This window comes from Chenopodium quinoa, unplaced genomic scaffold (genome assembly GCF_001683475.1).
Source record: "Chenopodium quinoa cultivar QQ74 unplaced genomic scaffold, ASM168347v1, whole genome shotgun sequence".
NCBI lineage: Eukaryota > Viridiplantae > Streptophyta > Magnoliopsida > Caryophyllales > Amaranthaceae > Chenopodium > Chenopodium quinoa.
Window position 1 is genome coordinate 16,450,743 of NW_018742204.1, and position 15,522 is coordinate 16,466,264.

Consider the following 15,522-nt stretch of genomic DNA (forward strand, 5'->3'; position numbering starts at 1 on the left):
GGGATTCATCATTTTGCTGGTTTCAAGTCATTTGCTAATGTCATGATGCATCTTAAGGCTAGAATACTGTTACTATAGAGTTCATCTACAATTTATTAAGTAATACGTAGTATATAGAAACTTTCAAAACATTGATGGATCAATGAATCACAAAAGTAATGGAAATTTGTATTAATGTAGCTAATGTGCTAAATCTATGAACTTGTTTATCACCCACAAACTTATTGCTAAATTGTGTTTATGCCGACTAAAGATTCAGGAGCAATGATTAATGGCGAGCAGCAATGACCAGGGAAACAAATTGTGTTTTACAGACTAGAGAAATTGCAAGTTTTTTTAAGGGTTGGGATTGGGGAGCAAAGATGAAGGACTCTACAGAATCAACGGGGCAAGTTAACCCACCTAGCTACATAAGTCATCTTTAAGAGTAGAGGGGAGATTATATGTTGCAATTGCAAACAATAAAGATATTGATAGGAGTCTTAACCACATAAATCTAAAATGACACCTTATAGTTGAATCTATGTAATGATTTGTTCACAGTCGACCTAGCTAGATGTCATTAATGTTTCTTAGATACATAGATCAAATTGTAGGATCATAATATTCAAAATAGTATAGAACAAATGATAACACTTAACAAACGGCGAATAACTAACATTCAGCAGCATACGACAAAAGATTTTGAAAAATACGCATAACTGCCTCAATTCGCTTAAGCTAATTACTTGCTTCTATAGAATGATTGCTAAGTGCAAAGTAGTTTATCTCTCTCGAAATTGATTGTCCAATGAGCAGAGAAATTGATGACTATTCAATGAAATCCGATATCATTATAATTATAAGCGAATAAAATCAATCAATATACAGCAGAAAAAAGAAACTTTTCACCAGTCACTTTTATGACCAATTAATGATTGTTCAAAAATCTATATTGCATGATTGACAAACTAGCTAGATAAACATTTATTTGATGCAACCATGTTAACAACAAGAGAGGATGCACATTAAAATTCTTAAACCACATAACCATAAGTTAAGAAATGATGACTAAACTTCCAATCCACCTATCACAAGATTCACAACTAAGCTTAAACCACTAACTATAAACAATAAGCAATCCAACCCTAAAAGGTAAAGAAAGAGGTAAAATCTAGTACAACACAAAACAATGAAAATGGGCAAGTAAAAAAGAAGGTACTTAAATGAGTAGTTGTTAATATAAACTTAGGAAAGTAAATGACAAGAAAAAGACATGTCAACGAGCATAGGCCTGCTAAGCAAGCAGTAGACAATAGTGTGGGTGTGCCTGGTCACAGTAGCCGTCCGCCATACGCCGATGCCAACACCGTACGTGGTCCTCGATCTGTTGCGCCTATCTTTCTTTTGTAGCCTTCGATATTCTTCATTTACTACACCAACTTTTTTTTACTTTTTCTTTGGTTTTCTTTACTTTACTTAACTTTACTTTTTGTTTCTCAGCTATGATGGAGTTAATGTATTGAGGGGTAGTTTAAAAAAATTTATTGGTGCAAATAAAGTAAGACTAACCTACAACAGGAGTAATTAGATGAGTCAAACATAATACACTACTCCGTAATACATTAATACGTAAAGACTTGTTCTCTTCACCTGAAAAAAGATGATCTGATCTGAATATTTTAAAATCTTGTTTAGTCTGGTATGAGTTTGTCTAATCTCGTCTGGTATGTGCGATTGTTATTATCATTGTTTAGGTTGTTTATCTTATTTGATCTGATCTGAATTTTTCTGTCATGATCTGAATATTTTGATATGGTCTATTACTTTCAATTTGAACAAAAATCTGAATAAGTATCTGAAATAAGTTGAAAAGAACTAATCCGTAGTATTTCTTTTTACTTGACATGTTTCATACTCACACCCGTCACACCCAATAGTATGTAACAATTCATATTCCCCTTGTTCATACTAAAAAAAAAAATGTGTTTATAATTACTGTTGCCCTAAAGAAAAATGCTACAATTACTCCTCACATTATTACCATCATAACTGTACATTGTCTTTGTTTTATAATTGTAGTGTTGCAACTTCACCAATGCTTACTTGCTTAGGCAACAACTTTACCAGTGTTACCACCCATCCCATCCACCACCAAACCTATCACATTGATTTATCTATTTTTATTTTTTTTTTAAATTTTTGTGTGAAGATGCAATGGTAGACTGGTAGTAATGTAGAAGGAATTTGATCCCAAATTTTGATCCCCAATGACTTTACCAACTAAATTAATTGACATCTATAATAAATAAATAAAAAATAAAAACAGGTTTTTAAATCGGAGTTTAGTCTTACAGGTAATAAAAAGTAACAAAATAAATCACCTTTTATATTTTTTTTAACTGTCAAATATATTAAAATTAGAATTAGGTAGTAATTTTAATTTATAATTATACTTGTCAATCTTCCTTAAAAAACATACCTTTGGTCCACATTCCACACCATATCTTTGGTCCAAAAATAAATTTCATGGTTATATAAAAATATCAAAAGATTGAAGCTGGAAATATAGTTGGCAGTTTGGCACTCTATAAAACTCTTACTCAAACCTTACATGAAAAAACTAGTTTGGTTGGACCATATATTTACAATATATGCTCAGATTCTGGTTTCCAAAAGTTTTCACTGCTGCCTTGATATTGTTAAAGAGCTCAAACGGCCCAAAATAAAAGAAAATACCAATCTTTATCAATGTTTAAATCCCTCCTTTGTCCTGTGTTTGATCTAATAACTACATTTGCATCTATCTCCTTGTTTTTGCATGGCAAACAAACCAAGTGGTCCATTGGTCCCCTCACCACCTCCCTACTCCCCCTAATACAATTAAATTTGCTTTAATGTAAATCTAATTAGTAATTACTCTTTTGTGTACAATTTTATACAACTGTATAATACTTATTGCTAAAATGGTAGGAACTTAACTTTATGTACTTTTAATGTTGTAAAAGGAGAAAGATTTTACCAAATTGACAATCTAATGAACTCCGATTTTACTCCTAAAAAAAGTCAATGGTGGAATTTGATTACATGAAAGTACTATGTATATATTTTTAAGTCATGAGATCAAATGCTTATCACTAGGTCGAACATTATTGGGTAGAAAGTATACATTGTCTTGTAAAATCCCATTCTACAAATTGAAATAAAGTATAAAGCTCATTCTACTAAAATAATCAACTTACATCAAGCTTAGAAATCCAATGAAATATCATCCGTAATACTTCTACTACATCATAGAGGACAAGGTAGAAGTTGGTTATATTTTATACTGGTATAAAAATACTTGTAGAAGCTTAATAGCCTTAATTCCTCTCTTTCTCTTGAATCACAAAATTACGTGTCGATCAGTGTTACTCTTTATTTAATACGAATAAGAGTTATAGTTTTAAAACACACTTACTTTTAGGTGTAAACCTTAAATTATTTACTTTTAAGTCATAACTTTGCAAGAGAACCACCACTATACCCTAGTCAACAAAATAATTACTCATACTAACTATTCTCGTACAAATTAGACAATTAGTTCACATTCTCTCTCCTCCCACCAATTAATTTCCTTGGGGGAATAGTAACAAAACATAAATGAAGAGATATATAGGCATTCTGAAACAAGATCACAAGTCTGCCCTAAAGAAAACAACAACACTGTAGTACACTTTTAAAGTTTATTTTCCATTTCTCAAAAACCACATTTCTTTCATTTTCATAGCCCCAACCCCCTCTTTTACCCTATTAATTATCCCCTTTTTATTACAAAGTAATTATCATTTATTTGCTATAATTTCATTTTCATCCTTTGAAAACTGTGCATTATTTCTTCTCTTTGCTTTTTAGCCTTCTTCTTCCTTACACTTCAGTGCCTTTTCTAGTTGAGTACATCTTTTTGTGAAACATCCTCTGTTTTTTCTTCCTCTGTTTTCTGAATTTCTGTTTTTTTTTTTCCTCCCTCATTTTATTCAATAATAACCATATTATATGCATTTTTCTTTCTCCAGTGAGTTATTCTCCCATTTCATTTCATAAAAATGTTATCTTTATTCAATTCCCATGTGGGTTTTTCTAATTTTGCACCAAAATAGGTCTCAAATTATTAAAAAAAACAGAGGAAATTTGTTTCTTTTTTACTTTTCAATCCATAATTTTGCTGGGTTTTAGTAAATAAAAAAAATTATGAATTTTTTGTTGAGAAAATTATGGTTTGTGATTTTCTCCCTCCTCATATTTTCCATGGAAAGTGAGTGGTGCAATGGAGAAGAAACAGGGGATGAAGAAGCAATAATGGAGAAAACAGAGAAAGAAGCACTTTACAATGCAATTCAAGGTTTTGTGGGTAATTCATGGAATGGTTCAGATCTTTATCCTGATCCTTGTGGTTGGACTCCTATTCAGGTATTATTTTCTTATATATTTAATGTATTTTATAGCATTATCATCATATTTATTAATTTTTTTTTGGAAGAGTATAATGTACTTTTACCTACTAAATATATGTATGTACTTCAATGTTGTCATATCTTGCTATTATTTCTTGATTTTATGTGTATTGTGATACATTTTTATTGGTTTTTGTATATTAATGGAGTTAGAATGATAAAACACTGTTGTTTGTTCACTAATTTGAGTAATTTTTTGGGCTTTACCAAATATACCAATATATTGTGTGGAAGTTTTATGAAAGCTTGTTCTTTAATCTTGACTAGTATCTTGTACAGTTTTTGGTGAACCTTCTTTTTTGGTGAACCTTCTATGTTCACTTAATTTTTCACATTTTGGAATATTATTAAAATTTGTTGAACACTAAAAGAGAAAATATTTGTTCCTCCTGTAAATGATCAAAAATATTGTAACATAGAGTATCAAACTTTTAATATTATCTCATAGCCCCAAAGTGTCTAGGAGTTTGCAAATATTATTAGGGATACTACTCTATCCGAAATTAATTATCAAGTTGATAGTGTTTATTCACTAATAACGTGACGAGTTCAATATCGATGGAGGATTAGAGGGGTAGCCCCTAATTAGCATTAATTTTATCGACTTTTGTCTAATAACCTCTTCCTAATCAAACAAGTTCGGATTAGTACCTTCTACCTACGCAGTAAATCCAACTTAATTCATTTCAAAATTTGATTTTTCATAGAAATAGGGTTTTAATAAGTGGTTAGGAACTTAGGATATTGAGTAACACAAGAATAGTGACATGCATAAGAATAGTGACATGCACAAGGGGCAATAAATAACCACCCCAATTATAAGGTTTATGGATGCCCGCATGTGCAATGTTTGTAACACTAACATGTAGTTGCATCCTTGATTATGCTTTTTTCATTTTCCAATTTTGTTCATATAATTTGAGTCCCTACTTTCTATTTCTTTTGTTAAGTCTCTTATGCCAATTTTGTTTCTAAGGTACAAACTCATCATCATAAAAAAGATGAATTTTTTTTCATCATTTGGGTGTTATATTGTGCAATGATTATTTCATATCTTTGAAAAAGAAGTAAAAAATTTGCTATTTTTCAAAAGTTTCCAACTTTACTAAGTTTGAAACTCAAAAAAATCCATTACTTTGTTCATGCAAATTTCCAAACTTTGGTTCATTATACAGTTAAAGGTGATTTTTAATTTTTATTCTATTCTTGTGAAACATGTCAATTTCTTGTGGTGGTTACATTTAAAATTTTACATTATTGAACTTGCTACACAAATATGGTAATGTTGAAATAATTTCAAAAATATCCACTTTTTTTGGTAACATTTTTCTGATATTCTATTCTGCAGGGTGTTTCATGTGATCTCATCAATGAATTTTGGTATGTTACTGATCTGAGTATTGGACCTCTTCATGACAATTCTCTTACATGTACCAAAAACCCTGAATTTAGACCACAAATTTTTGAACTTAAGTATCTAAAATCTCTATCTTTTTACAATTGTTTCATTTCTCCTCAAAATTTGATCACCTTACCTACTAACAACTGGGAGAAGTTGGCTACAAGACTAGAAACCTTGGAATTTCGCTCGAATCCTAGCCTTATTGGATCACTGCCTACTGTTTTTAGTGATCTCCAACAGCTGCAATCCTTGGTGTTGATCGAAAATGGAATTACTGGAACATTGCCAACAGATATAGGCAACTTGGTGCATTTGAAGAGACTAGTCCTTTCTGGGAACAACTTTACGGGCCGAATTCCTGAGACTATTGGCAGTCTGAAGGAGCTCTTGATCCTTGATATGAGCAGGAATTCATTATCTGGGTACCTTCCTACCTCAATTGGGTACCTAAATTCACTCTTAAAGCTGGATTTAAGCAACAATTTGTTGATGGGTGATATTCCTAGTAATATTGGCAATATGAAGAATTTAACTCTGTTGGATCTAAGAGGCAACAATATTACTGGTGGATTGACAAAATCAGTTGAAGAATTGGAGTCATTACAAGAATTAGTGTTATCTGATAATCCAATAGGAGGTGAAATTAGTAAAATTGATTGGCAGAAGTTGCAAAATTTAATGATTTTGGACCTCTCAAATTTGGGTTTGTCAGGTGAATTTCCTAAGTCTATGATAAAGTTGAAGAAGCTGAGATATGTGGGCCTTGGTAACAACCATCTTACAGGTTATCTGCCTTCAGAAATTGCAAATATGTCTGGTGTAAGTGCAGTTTATGTTAATGGGAATAATCTGACTGGGGAGCTGAAATTTTCTGAGGTCTTTTATCAAAGACTAGGGAGGAGATTTGGGGCTTGGAATAACCCAAGTCTATGTTACACGAGTGGGCTAATGTCAACCAGGCATAGTCCGATTGGTGTGAAACCTTGTAAGTCGGAGGACATCTTTGTAAACACGACTATGAAATACGAGTTGAGTAGTGAGAATGGTAATGTTCTACGACAACATGCAGCTTGGATCCCTTCAACAACTGCATCTAACAGCTTAAATCCGGATATTATATCCTCTTTGGGACTGTCAAGCTGTAAAATTGAAGGGTTTTGGTGGAGTTTTCTAGTAGAGTCATTAATGATAGTTACGTTATTGAATTATTTCTTGTAATTTAGGAAGATTAGATTAGATGCTTAAGGGAAAAATAGAACCATTTCAAAAACAAAAAGGGAAAATGTAGAAGTATGCTTTTTCTTCTGATCTCTATCATGTCATAAATGATGAAACTAACATATATTCTCTTGCTACAGAGTATTTTAAGTCAAACAAGACATATCACACGTATGCTCTATTGTTGATGAGTACTTGCTTCTATCTTGCTGTCAATTATTTCAATTTTATTTTACGTTAAGCTCAAGTCTACGCCCAAAGCATCTATTGTACACCCGATACAATATGCCCAATGCATGTACGACTTAGTATGACACACAATGACTCGATGAGCACATGTCGCGTACATGCCATGATGTCGGCTTGTTACAAATTCTTCATACGTTTTGTTTGAAGGCAGTCTAGAATAACTAAGATTATAATTTACAGTAGAATTGTTTATCAAACATACAAAATGTGACAAGTTGAAAACAGACTAGTATTGCAAGTGTAAAATACCCTTGTAGTGTAAGGCCTCTTGGCAAAGATAAAAATGATTAGGCGCTCCAAGAGAGTAGGGGACCATGGATCATCGTGGAGGCTTCTGCTGCACAAAAGGCCTTTATTGCATGAGCAGATACTCGATAAAGCCTGCCGTATATAATGCCAAACTTTTTAATGATTGGTTTACTAGATTTAATTCCAAGTACAGACAATTTGATAATACCCTTGTTTTATTTTACAAATTTGGTTAGGCTATTTAGTCACAATCAAATTCTATCTGTATAAGTAAGTTTCAATCTTTAAATTAATCTGCGGTTATTTTCACTGATTTCTACCATTGATAATTTATTCATTTATCAAGCAATGTATTTGGGTGAAAGAGCTGATTTTGATACACTTATTGTGAGAGCACAACTTTTTGTACTCGTCTCACTGAAAGGTTTCCCAAAATCACTTTTAGGTGAGTAAATCATTTCCGGCAGAAGTCTTAAACTCTTGCAAGGGTTCTAACCCAATTTAATACTGGCTAACAAGAGTGAAAGTTGTAGGCTTCCTATAACTTAAGCACCTTAAATTCACGGTTAGCTATATTACCTAACTCATCTGTTTGAAACTATGAAAGCATTAGTCTTTTTCTTGGTATGCAAATGAAAGCATTAGTCATACTGAAACAAGTCGCATAAATCAAGTCCAATACATGAATGCCAACAAATTTAAACACTTCTGTAGCTTTTTTTTTTTTTTTTTTTTTTTTTTCCCTTCCAAAAATCAACTTGTTTTTTACTACATCAGAAATCCTATCTACCAACCCCCAAAAACTCACTTTTAACACCAAAATATGAGATCAAAACAGTGCTATGACCACATTCAGAGCCAAGCAAAATGAAAAAAGAGAAGGGAGCCAGTCAGCAAGAAATGGTGATCAAGTGAGGGAAACGAAGCTGCTTCATATTTGTGTAATCATCTCTGGTCATTTGGTGACATTTACATTACTTTAAGAAATTCAGCGAAGCTCGGGTATTTTGGCTCCCAGCCAATTTCAGCACGAGTTTTAGAGTTGTTCAATCTTTTACCAAGTGAATCGTTTGCACCTGAGACAAGAAATTCCAGATACTAGTTAAACAAGGCTTTCCAGAGTGCATAATTGCTAAGAGGCAACTGAAGCTGCCACCTTAATCGGTAGTTAAGAGGGGGGGGGGGGGGGGAGTCAATAAACAACCAAATCTGATTTTCACAAATCTAAAGAAGCAAAGAGGAAATAAACGTTCTGATTTGATACAATCTCTTTCAGTTGGTGAGACGAAGATAGCTACTTGTATAGACTTTATTGGGGAAATATTATTTTTGCAATTTACTGTATTAGTTTTAGACATCAACCATTGAAGCTTGTTGTCCCAAGTCCCATTACCTGTAAAACCCTCAAACCTCCCACTGAATTTTCCACTCTGAATAACCAGGTCCATAATTTCTTGCCTGCACAGTATAGAATGGTAAATTCACAAGAATAGGAAAAGAAAACAACTGAATCATAGATCAGTACAGCAGAATGCTACGATGATCCAAGATAAGGAGAATACCTTGACAAAGGATGATTGTCACAACCTAGGAAGACCCTCGCACGTAAATTCTTTTTCAAGATTGCAATTGCTAGTGATGCAGCATCCTAACAGGAAATTACCAAAAAAAAAAGTGTGAAGTGAGCAAGGGGTACCAAAGCAAAATACAGTATAAAGTGGCACTTGCACCTATAAGTGTTTAAAATACATCTCATGTCGCATACAAAATGTCAGTATGCCAAAAAGCATGAACCTTCAATTGATAGACGATGATCGATAAAGTTAAAAAATAAGAATCCTATGATATTCAAAATTTAATGTAACCATGCATCAAAAAAGTAATCACTAAACTATGATGATAGCATGATTGAAAAAAGCAGAAGTTATCACGAGTTAAAGGTTTTACTTCATAGTGAATAAGGTTGACAAAGTGATCTGGACGAAGATCACTCTTTCCTTGCTTCAACCAATAAGTGTGAGCACCTCTATCAGCTTTGTATTAAGAGTTGAGGCTATAAACAACTTAAATTATTATATACTTAAAATTAGAAATGCAAATCAGCAGATCTATAAAAGGAAATTGATAAAGGATATATAGAGTCCTGCCAATCGAAGAATACAACCACCATTATCTAGAACAACGTTCTCTGCTTTTAGAAGGACGTCTGTTCTAGGGCTCTTTCCCATTGGTACAGTAGGGGTTTCCTGTAAAACCATCAAGAAAAAAAGAGACTCCGTTAAAATCAGAAATATGAAAGGTACCTAAATGCAAGAAAATTGAAATGTTCAAAAATCCGAGAGCTAAATCTAATGACATATAAAAACTGCAAGAAATGGACAAATATATTCCAGTCGCTATTGTTAGCTGAGGCCTGGGCCAACATTCTCTAATGAAATGGGACTATATTGAATAATTTGAAGAAAGTCTTGTTGCATTTTAGGCAATTAACACAAGTCTAAACGGCTGTGTTCTTCCATCAATCCACGTTGAGGAATTTGCTTCACTCAAGAAATGTACTGGAATGATGTAAACGGGAAAGAATAATCCATGGGGACAGCTGGGAAAGCATTGTTGAAAAAAAAATATGATACGAAAAACATGGCTATCTTGATGTATATGAATACATAGTTCTGGATCAATATGCAAATGGTATGTAGAGGTATTTTCCTTTAAAAAAAGAGATTAGATAAGAGTCATATATCTCAACAACAAATCTTGACATAGAAAAATTAGCTCATATGATGATAACAGCAATGTAGTACAAGAGATATAACACCTCATCACAATCCCCATTGTCAGTACAGTCAACTAGTCCAGAGCTTGAAGTGAAAACAAATGATCCTTTGCCATTCCAGCTTGATGCCGCTTCCCTGCTTGCAATGCCATGGAAACAATTGGCACAGCAATTATATAAGGTTCAGGTAGTTGTAAATTCATTTACTTCAGCATATCAACAAGTAAAAAGAAACAAAGAAAAAAAAAGTTATTTAGTAATGGAAAGAGTTGGCCCATGATGAACATAAAATTTGCTAATCAAAACACAGTAACATTAATGCCTTAGATCCTACTCATCCTAGGGAATCACTTAATGAGAGCATATTGGGTCGTATGATTACCTGTGCAGAGTGTGGGTCAAGAACTCAAGACTCAAGATGTTCAATAGAGCAACATACACAAGCTGGAAACTTTACAGGAATTATGTTATTCTGTTAGGTCTGGATTGAAGGTCAAGATGTTCAATAGTGCAACATGTTCAATAACGACATATGGGACTTGATTGTTCACAGGCATTCACTTGATGCAACTGATTGTACATGTATTATGTTTGTGCTGGTAATCTGGCATGACAAAATATTTGGTTATAGGATGGTTTGTGTTTTAGGGCTGCAAGGCAGCAGACAAGTAGACTATGTTAATTATTTATAATACAGGATACGATCTTAAAAATTAGATTTGATCCAATTTTATCTCACCTCAAGTAGATTAAGCCTAGCATTAAAGCCAGATCCAATTTCGTCCTGTTTATCTTCACTCTTTTTAGTCTTTGACATTATATCCTTTGCTGATGTCCTTAGATTTAGGTTTGACATAGATTTCATTATGAGACAATCACTTCATCATAGAATAGGATGTTGAAATTCAAGGTGTACACACTTACCTAACATCGCCTGCATAATCTGGACTCTTTGATGGAGGAGCACAAAAAATAACATACGGAAACTGACAGGGTAGCATAGCTCCCTTCACTGAAGGAGTTATTCCAATATTCATCAATTCATCATGATGATCTGTAGTTGCAGTCTTCCCGTAGATTTGACATCCTGGATGATCCTAGACACCATAATGACCACTTGTATCAGAATTTTCCTCTTCTATAAATGGATATCGAAAACACAATAACTTTGAATTGTCATTCATCATTCCTATGAACACTTATCTTATAACAATATCTTGCCAAAATGAAAAACCAAACAATTAACTACAGTACCAAAAAATAAGAGTCAAATTTTCACAAGCACATGCAAGGATTTGATATAAAGTAACCAAAATATCATTTATTCAATATTAAAGGGAAAAACAACCTTGAATAATCCAAAGTTTTCCTTTTTAAACAATAATAAGTCTAAAATGCCGATAATCCAAAGTCTGAAACTAGTGTACAAGATTACACCAGTCTCCGATAAACCTTATAAATATAAAATATACTCTTCTCACAGCAGTAGCTTTCTTCTTGAAAAATCCTTGGGTAGCTTAATCTCCAGAAATAGCTACCTAACTTTCCTATGCCTCAATTTTATCACGTCCTTTATTTTTGTCTTGGATTGGTATACAATTGTGATTTGTTTTTGGAAGCAATGGCTTCTTTGGTAGTAGGTAACAGAAATTGGTTACGGGAATGAATTTAAGAGTATTTGACATGATAAATGACATCCTTATATCCATGGAAATGCAGTATCATCCCCAAACTTTTGTTTTCGTAGCTAAATGCCCAAAACTACCCAATATCACCCCAAATGGCAATGGAAATATGTGGAGACAATTTAAGGCGAAAAATCATTACCAATGTTTACTATCACTTACCAAACGGGCGTTAAGGGTTATGGCCATAAATTCTAAGTAATTTTTGTACCTTTACAATTCAGAATCCAGCAAGATGAACATCTATTATCCAGGAATCATATGTGATTAAATAAACATAGTTACTAAAACTGTCATCAAATATGCCAGTAGCCCACTACAAGTTTGTGTAGTGTACACAATTCGCTACCAAAGTATTGTTGAATCAAGCCAAAATATACCACAATTCACATACAAAGTATTAATTTGCCTTAATCAGTTCTTGAGAAATTAGAGTAAATATTTTACATAAGAAACAAATACGAGGTAAGAATGCAATAGAAATGGCGATTATACCTGACTCCATTGTTGAGCTACCAAGCGACCAAGAACACCAGGTCCGACGATTAACAAATCATTCTCACCAACTACCACAGACGATGATGATGATGTTCCTGATTAACATTAAAGTGTCAATTAATTGAAACTTCTTAATTTCCAGCAAATTGTCGAATTCAGAACAATAATTGAAAGGGGAGCTCACCAACGGAGGCGGAGGAAGAGATTGCTCGAACAGTGGAAGCCATTGATGACGAAGACAATGACAATGGTGGTGGTAGAAAATTGGAATTAGGGTTTGAAATTGGAAATTGGGGATGAGAATTGAGTGAGGTCCAGTAATTTGAAGAAAGAGAAAATTTGGGGGAATTGGAGTGAGAATGTCGAAATGCTTTGAGAGAAGAAATGGCGCAGAAAGCGTGGGTGGTTGTCATCACCATTGGAGAATGAAGTCTGCAACTGTAATAAGGTAGTTTGGGTGGAGCGCTTTTTTACAAAAGGAAAGGAGGTAAGAAAGGATCCAGAGGTAAAGAAGGAAACGAACGCACGGGCCGTTGTGTAGGCTCACGTGATGCGCCATTTTGGCCTAGGACCTATTCTCTTCGACTTAATTTTAATTTATGTTAGATCAATTTTTAATTTGCTTTTCTCATAAATAGTTTAGTTCAGCTCAGTTCACTATATTAAATCAAAACAAACCCTTAGTATAGATGAGCAAATCGGATACCCGGTCAAAATTTTAGGATCTGGAATTGATTGGGACGGGTCCTAAAATTCTGATTTGAAATTAGAACCGGTACAACAGGGTCCTAAAATTTAGGAATTGGAATTGGTTCCACACTTCCTTCGGGTACCGATTCCGATGTCGTGTACCCACTTATATGCATACTTCCTAATATAAAATACAAATCATAATAATTTTTTGATTTATTTTCATTTTTAGCGTTTAATACTTATATTTTTTTTATAAACATTAAGCTATTTTATTGATGTTAATATATTTTTATTTTATTAATTAGATGCATTCAACATATTTTTGTTTTATTAAATAATATTAGTTTAATATATGTTCGGTAACCTAGTTCAATATATATTGGTGTAGACACCTAAAAATGTCTCCTCAAAACCAAACCCGATGATAAATAACCTTTCACCGCCTCTATCGGTCGGGTTTAGTATTTAATCCCGAGAGTGCTTAAAAAATCGTATTTTATTAAATTCATATTTTTGAAAGGTCTATGGATTAGTCTTGATGTTTGGTAAAAGCATAGTTTTAATTTCAGCCCAATTAATTTTAAGCCCAAACCTTTTTATTATATTATTATTTATTTTTGGCCCAAACATTTTATTTATTTTTATTTTATTATTTTCTTATTTTAGCCTGAATAATAAAAGTCAGAAAAAAGCCCGAAATTATCAATCGGCACTTAAAAAGCTGAAAGAAATTAGGGTTAAAAATGAATTTAGACGGAAAAATGGACTGGAGGTGACCGTGTCACGGTACAGTTTGACCGTGTCACGGGAACCACTTTCGTCTGACGGTGGGACTTCCCGTGACACGGGAGGTCTGCCGTGACGCGGGATGCTCCGTGTCCTTTCCGCGTAAACCCTTAACGCGTTTTTCATTTCGTTTTCTGAAAATTTCCCGCGTCACTCCAAAACTGTACCGTGTCACGGGAAAGTGTACCGTCTGACGGTACAGTCTGACCGTGTCACGGGATACTTTTTTAGGGTTTTTATCATTTTAGGGTTCCGTGTGCTCCCTCAGCACATTTTCCCTATAAATACCCCCTCATTTCTGATGTACGGGGCGACGAGAATTTGATTATTCTTATTTTTCTCTCTTCTATGCTATTAACCTAAACACTAGCCTACCTCTTTTCACTTCAAAATTCCTTCTTCAAGCACTCAAAGGAGTCCATATTTTACTCGAGGTTCTGTCCTTAAGACAAGGCGTGAAAGGTAGAATCCTTTGAGGGTTTGGCCCCAAAATCAACCTTATTTAATTTAATTTAATTTAATTATTGTTTTATTATTTCCTTGAAGTTACTAACTCGTTTATTATTTTGTAGTTGCAAACAAACAAAATCAAAGTAAGGATCATGCTCTTTTTATTATTATTATTATTATTATTATTATTTTTCTAATGATTTTTATGTTGTTGGAATTATGATTAAATTGGTTTTTATATTAATATTGATTCTATTATATTTTGATCACCATATTGCATGTTTAAAGGGAATATGTAATTGAAAATCACGACTAATAAGATAATTTGGACAACCGGTTTAGGATCCTTTTTAATCTTATTATTAATTGAAGTGATCACCAAATATTTAGAATTATGTGTGCATTAATTTTAAACCAATTTAGCTAAATAATAGTTTGGAGCGAATTGAATATTTTGTTTGTATGCCTTTGAGATCACATGAATGCTTTTCAATATAAGAATCGAGTAGAGGCCAATACGGGCGAATGTGACTCCATGACTCACTTCGTACCATCATCCCCGATCCTCCTTTTGTGGTTCCGAACCATATGGAGTTAGTAATCTCATGGATTATGAATGAGGTGTAACCTTCATGGGTCAATTATTGTTGCCTATCGTTGTCCCTTAATTATGGTTGTCTTTTATGATCCGTAAACGGTTTACAAGTTCCTTAAAAACTTGTTGGTGGCTCCCTACTTTTTTGTCCCTAATCGTATATGTCAATTCCCACTTCCTATGAGTGCCAAGCATATTCACAACATGCTTTTAAAGTAGGCGCACTTCGAACGACGCCTACAATTTGGCGACTCCACTGGGGAGGATTCTTAATTATTTATCGATTTGAGTGATCGGTATTTAATTAAGATGAGTGGATGAGACTTGAAATATTCTTGAAAAAATATTCCTGTGATTAATTTGGCATTTTTGCATATGCATAGACGTTTTAACATCGCATTCAGGTCTGTCCCGTAGGAAAAATTGGATAACTTGGTTGCGCACGAAGA

At 33.5% G+C, this 15,522-nt stretch overlaps 2 protein-coding genes across 2 annotated transcripts; one reads left to right on the plus strand and one right to left on the minus strand.

Moving 5' to 3' along the window:
* The first annotated feature begins 3,657 nt into the window (after window positions 1-3,657).
* On the plus strand, window positions 3,658-7,286 carry LOC110720193 (piriformospora indica-insensitive protein 2-like). The gene is made up of 2 exons (XM_021899206.1): window positions 3,658-4,428; window positions 5,821-7,286. Exons 1-2 carry the CDS (start codon window positions 4,210-4,212, stop codon window positions 7,090-7,092), a joined length of 1,491 nt encoding a protein of 496 aa, XP_021754898.1. The 5' UTR covers window positions 3,658-4,209; the 3' UTR covers window positions 7,093-7,286.
* A 925-nt stretch (window positions 7,287-8,211) lies between these two features.
* LOC110720200 lies at window positions 8,212-13,044 on the minus strand. Its single transcript, XM_021899211.1, has 9 exons — window positions 12,734-13,044; window positions 12,547-12,644; window positions 11,291-11,463; window positions 10,409-10,502; window positions 9,726-9,836; window positions 9,538-9,627; window positions 9,153-9,238; window positions 8,984-9,048; window positions 8,212-8,666 (listed from the first exon to the last, which is right to left on the minus strand). The coding sequence occupies exons 1-9, from the start codon at window positions 12,966-12,968 to the stop codon at window positions 8,560-8,562; spliced, it is 1,059 nt and encodes a 352-aa protein (XP_021754903.1). The 5' UTR covers window positions 12,969-13,044; the 3' UTR covers window positions 8,212-8,559.
* Between the last annotated feature and the right edge of the window lie 2,478 nt (window positions 13,045-15,522).

Coding starts and splice junctions, on each gene's coding strand:
- LOC110720200 (XM_021899211.1), bottom strand. CDS start 12,968: ATGGTGATGACAACCACCCACGCTTTCTGCGCCATTTCTTCTCTCAAA. Junction 9,628..9,725: donor TTCGATTGGCAGGACTCTAT/ATATCCTTTATC, acceptor AACTCTTAATAC/AAAGCTGATAGAGGTGCTCA. Junction 9,049..9,152: donor GACAATCATCCTTTGTCAAG/GTATTCTCCTTA, acceptor TATACTGTGCAG/GCAAGAAATTATGGACCTGG.
- LOC110720193 (XM_021899206.1), top strand. CDS start 4,210: ATGAATTTTTTGTTGAGAAAATTATGGTTTGTGATTTTCTCCCTCCTC. Junction 4,429..5,820: donor GTGGTTGGACTCCTATTCAG/GTATTATTTTCT, acceptor TCTATTCTGCAG/GGTGTTTCATGTGATCTCAT.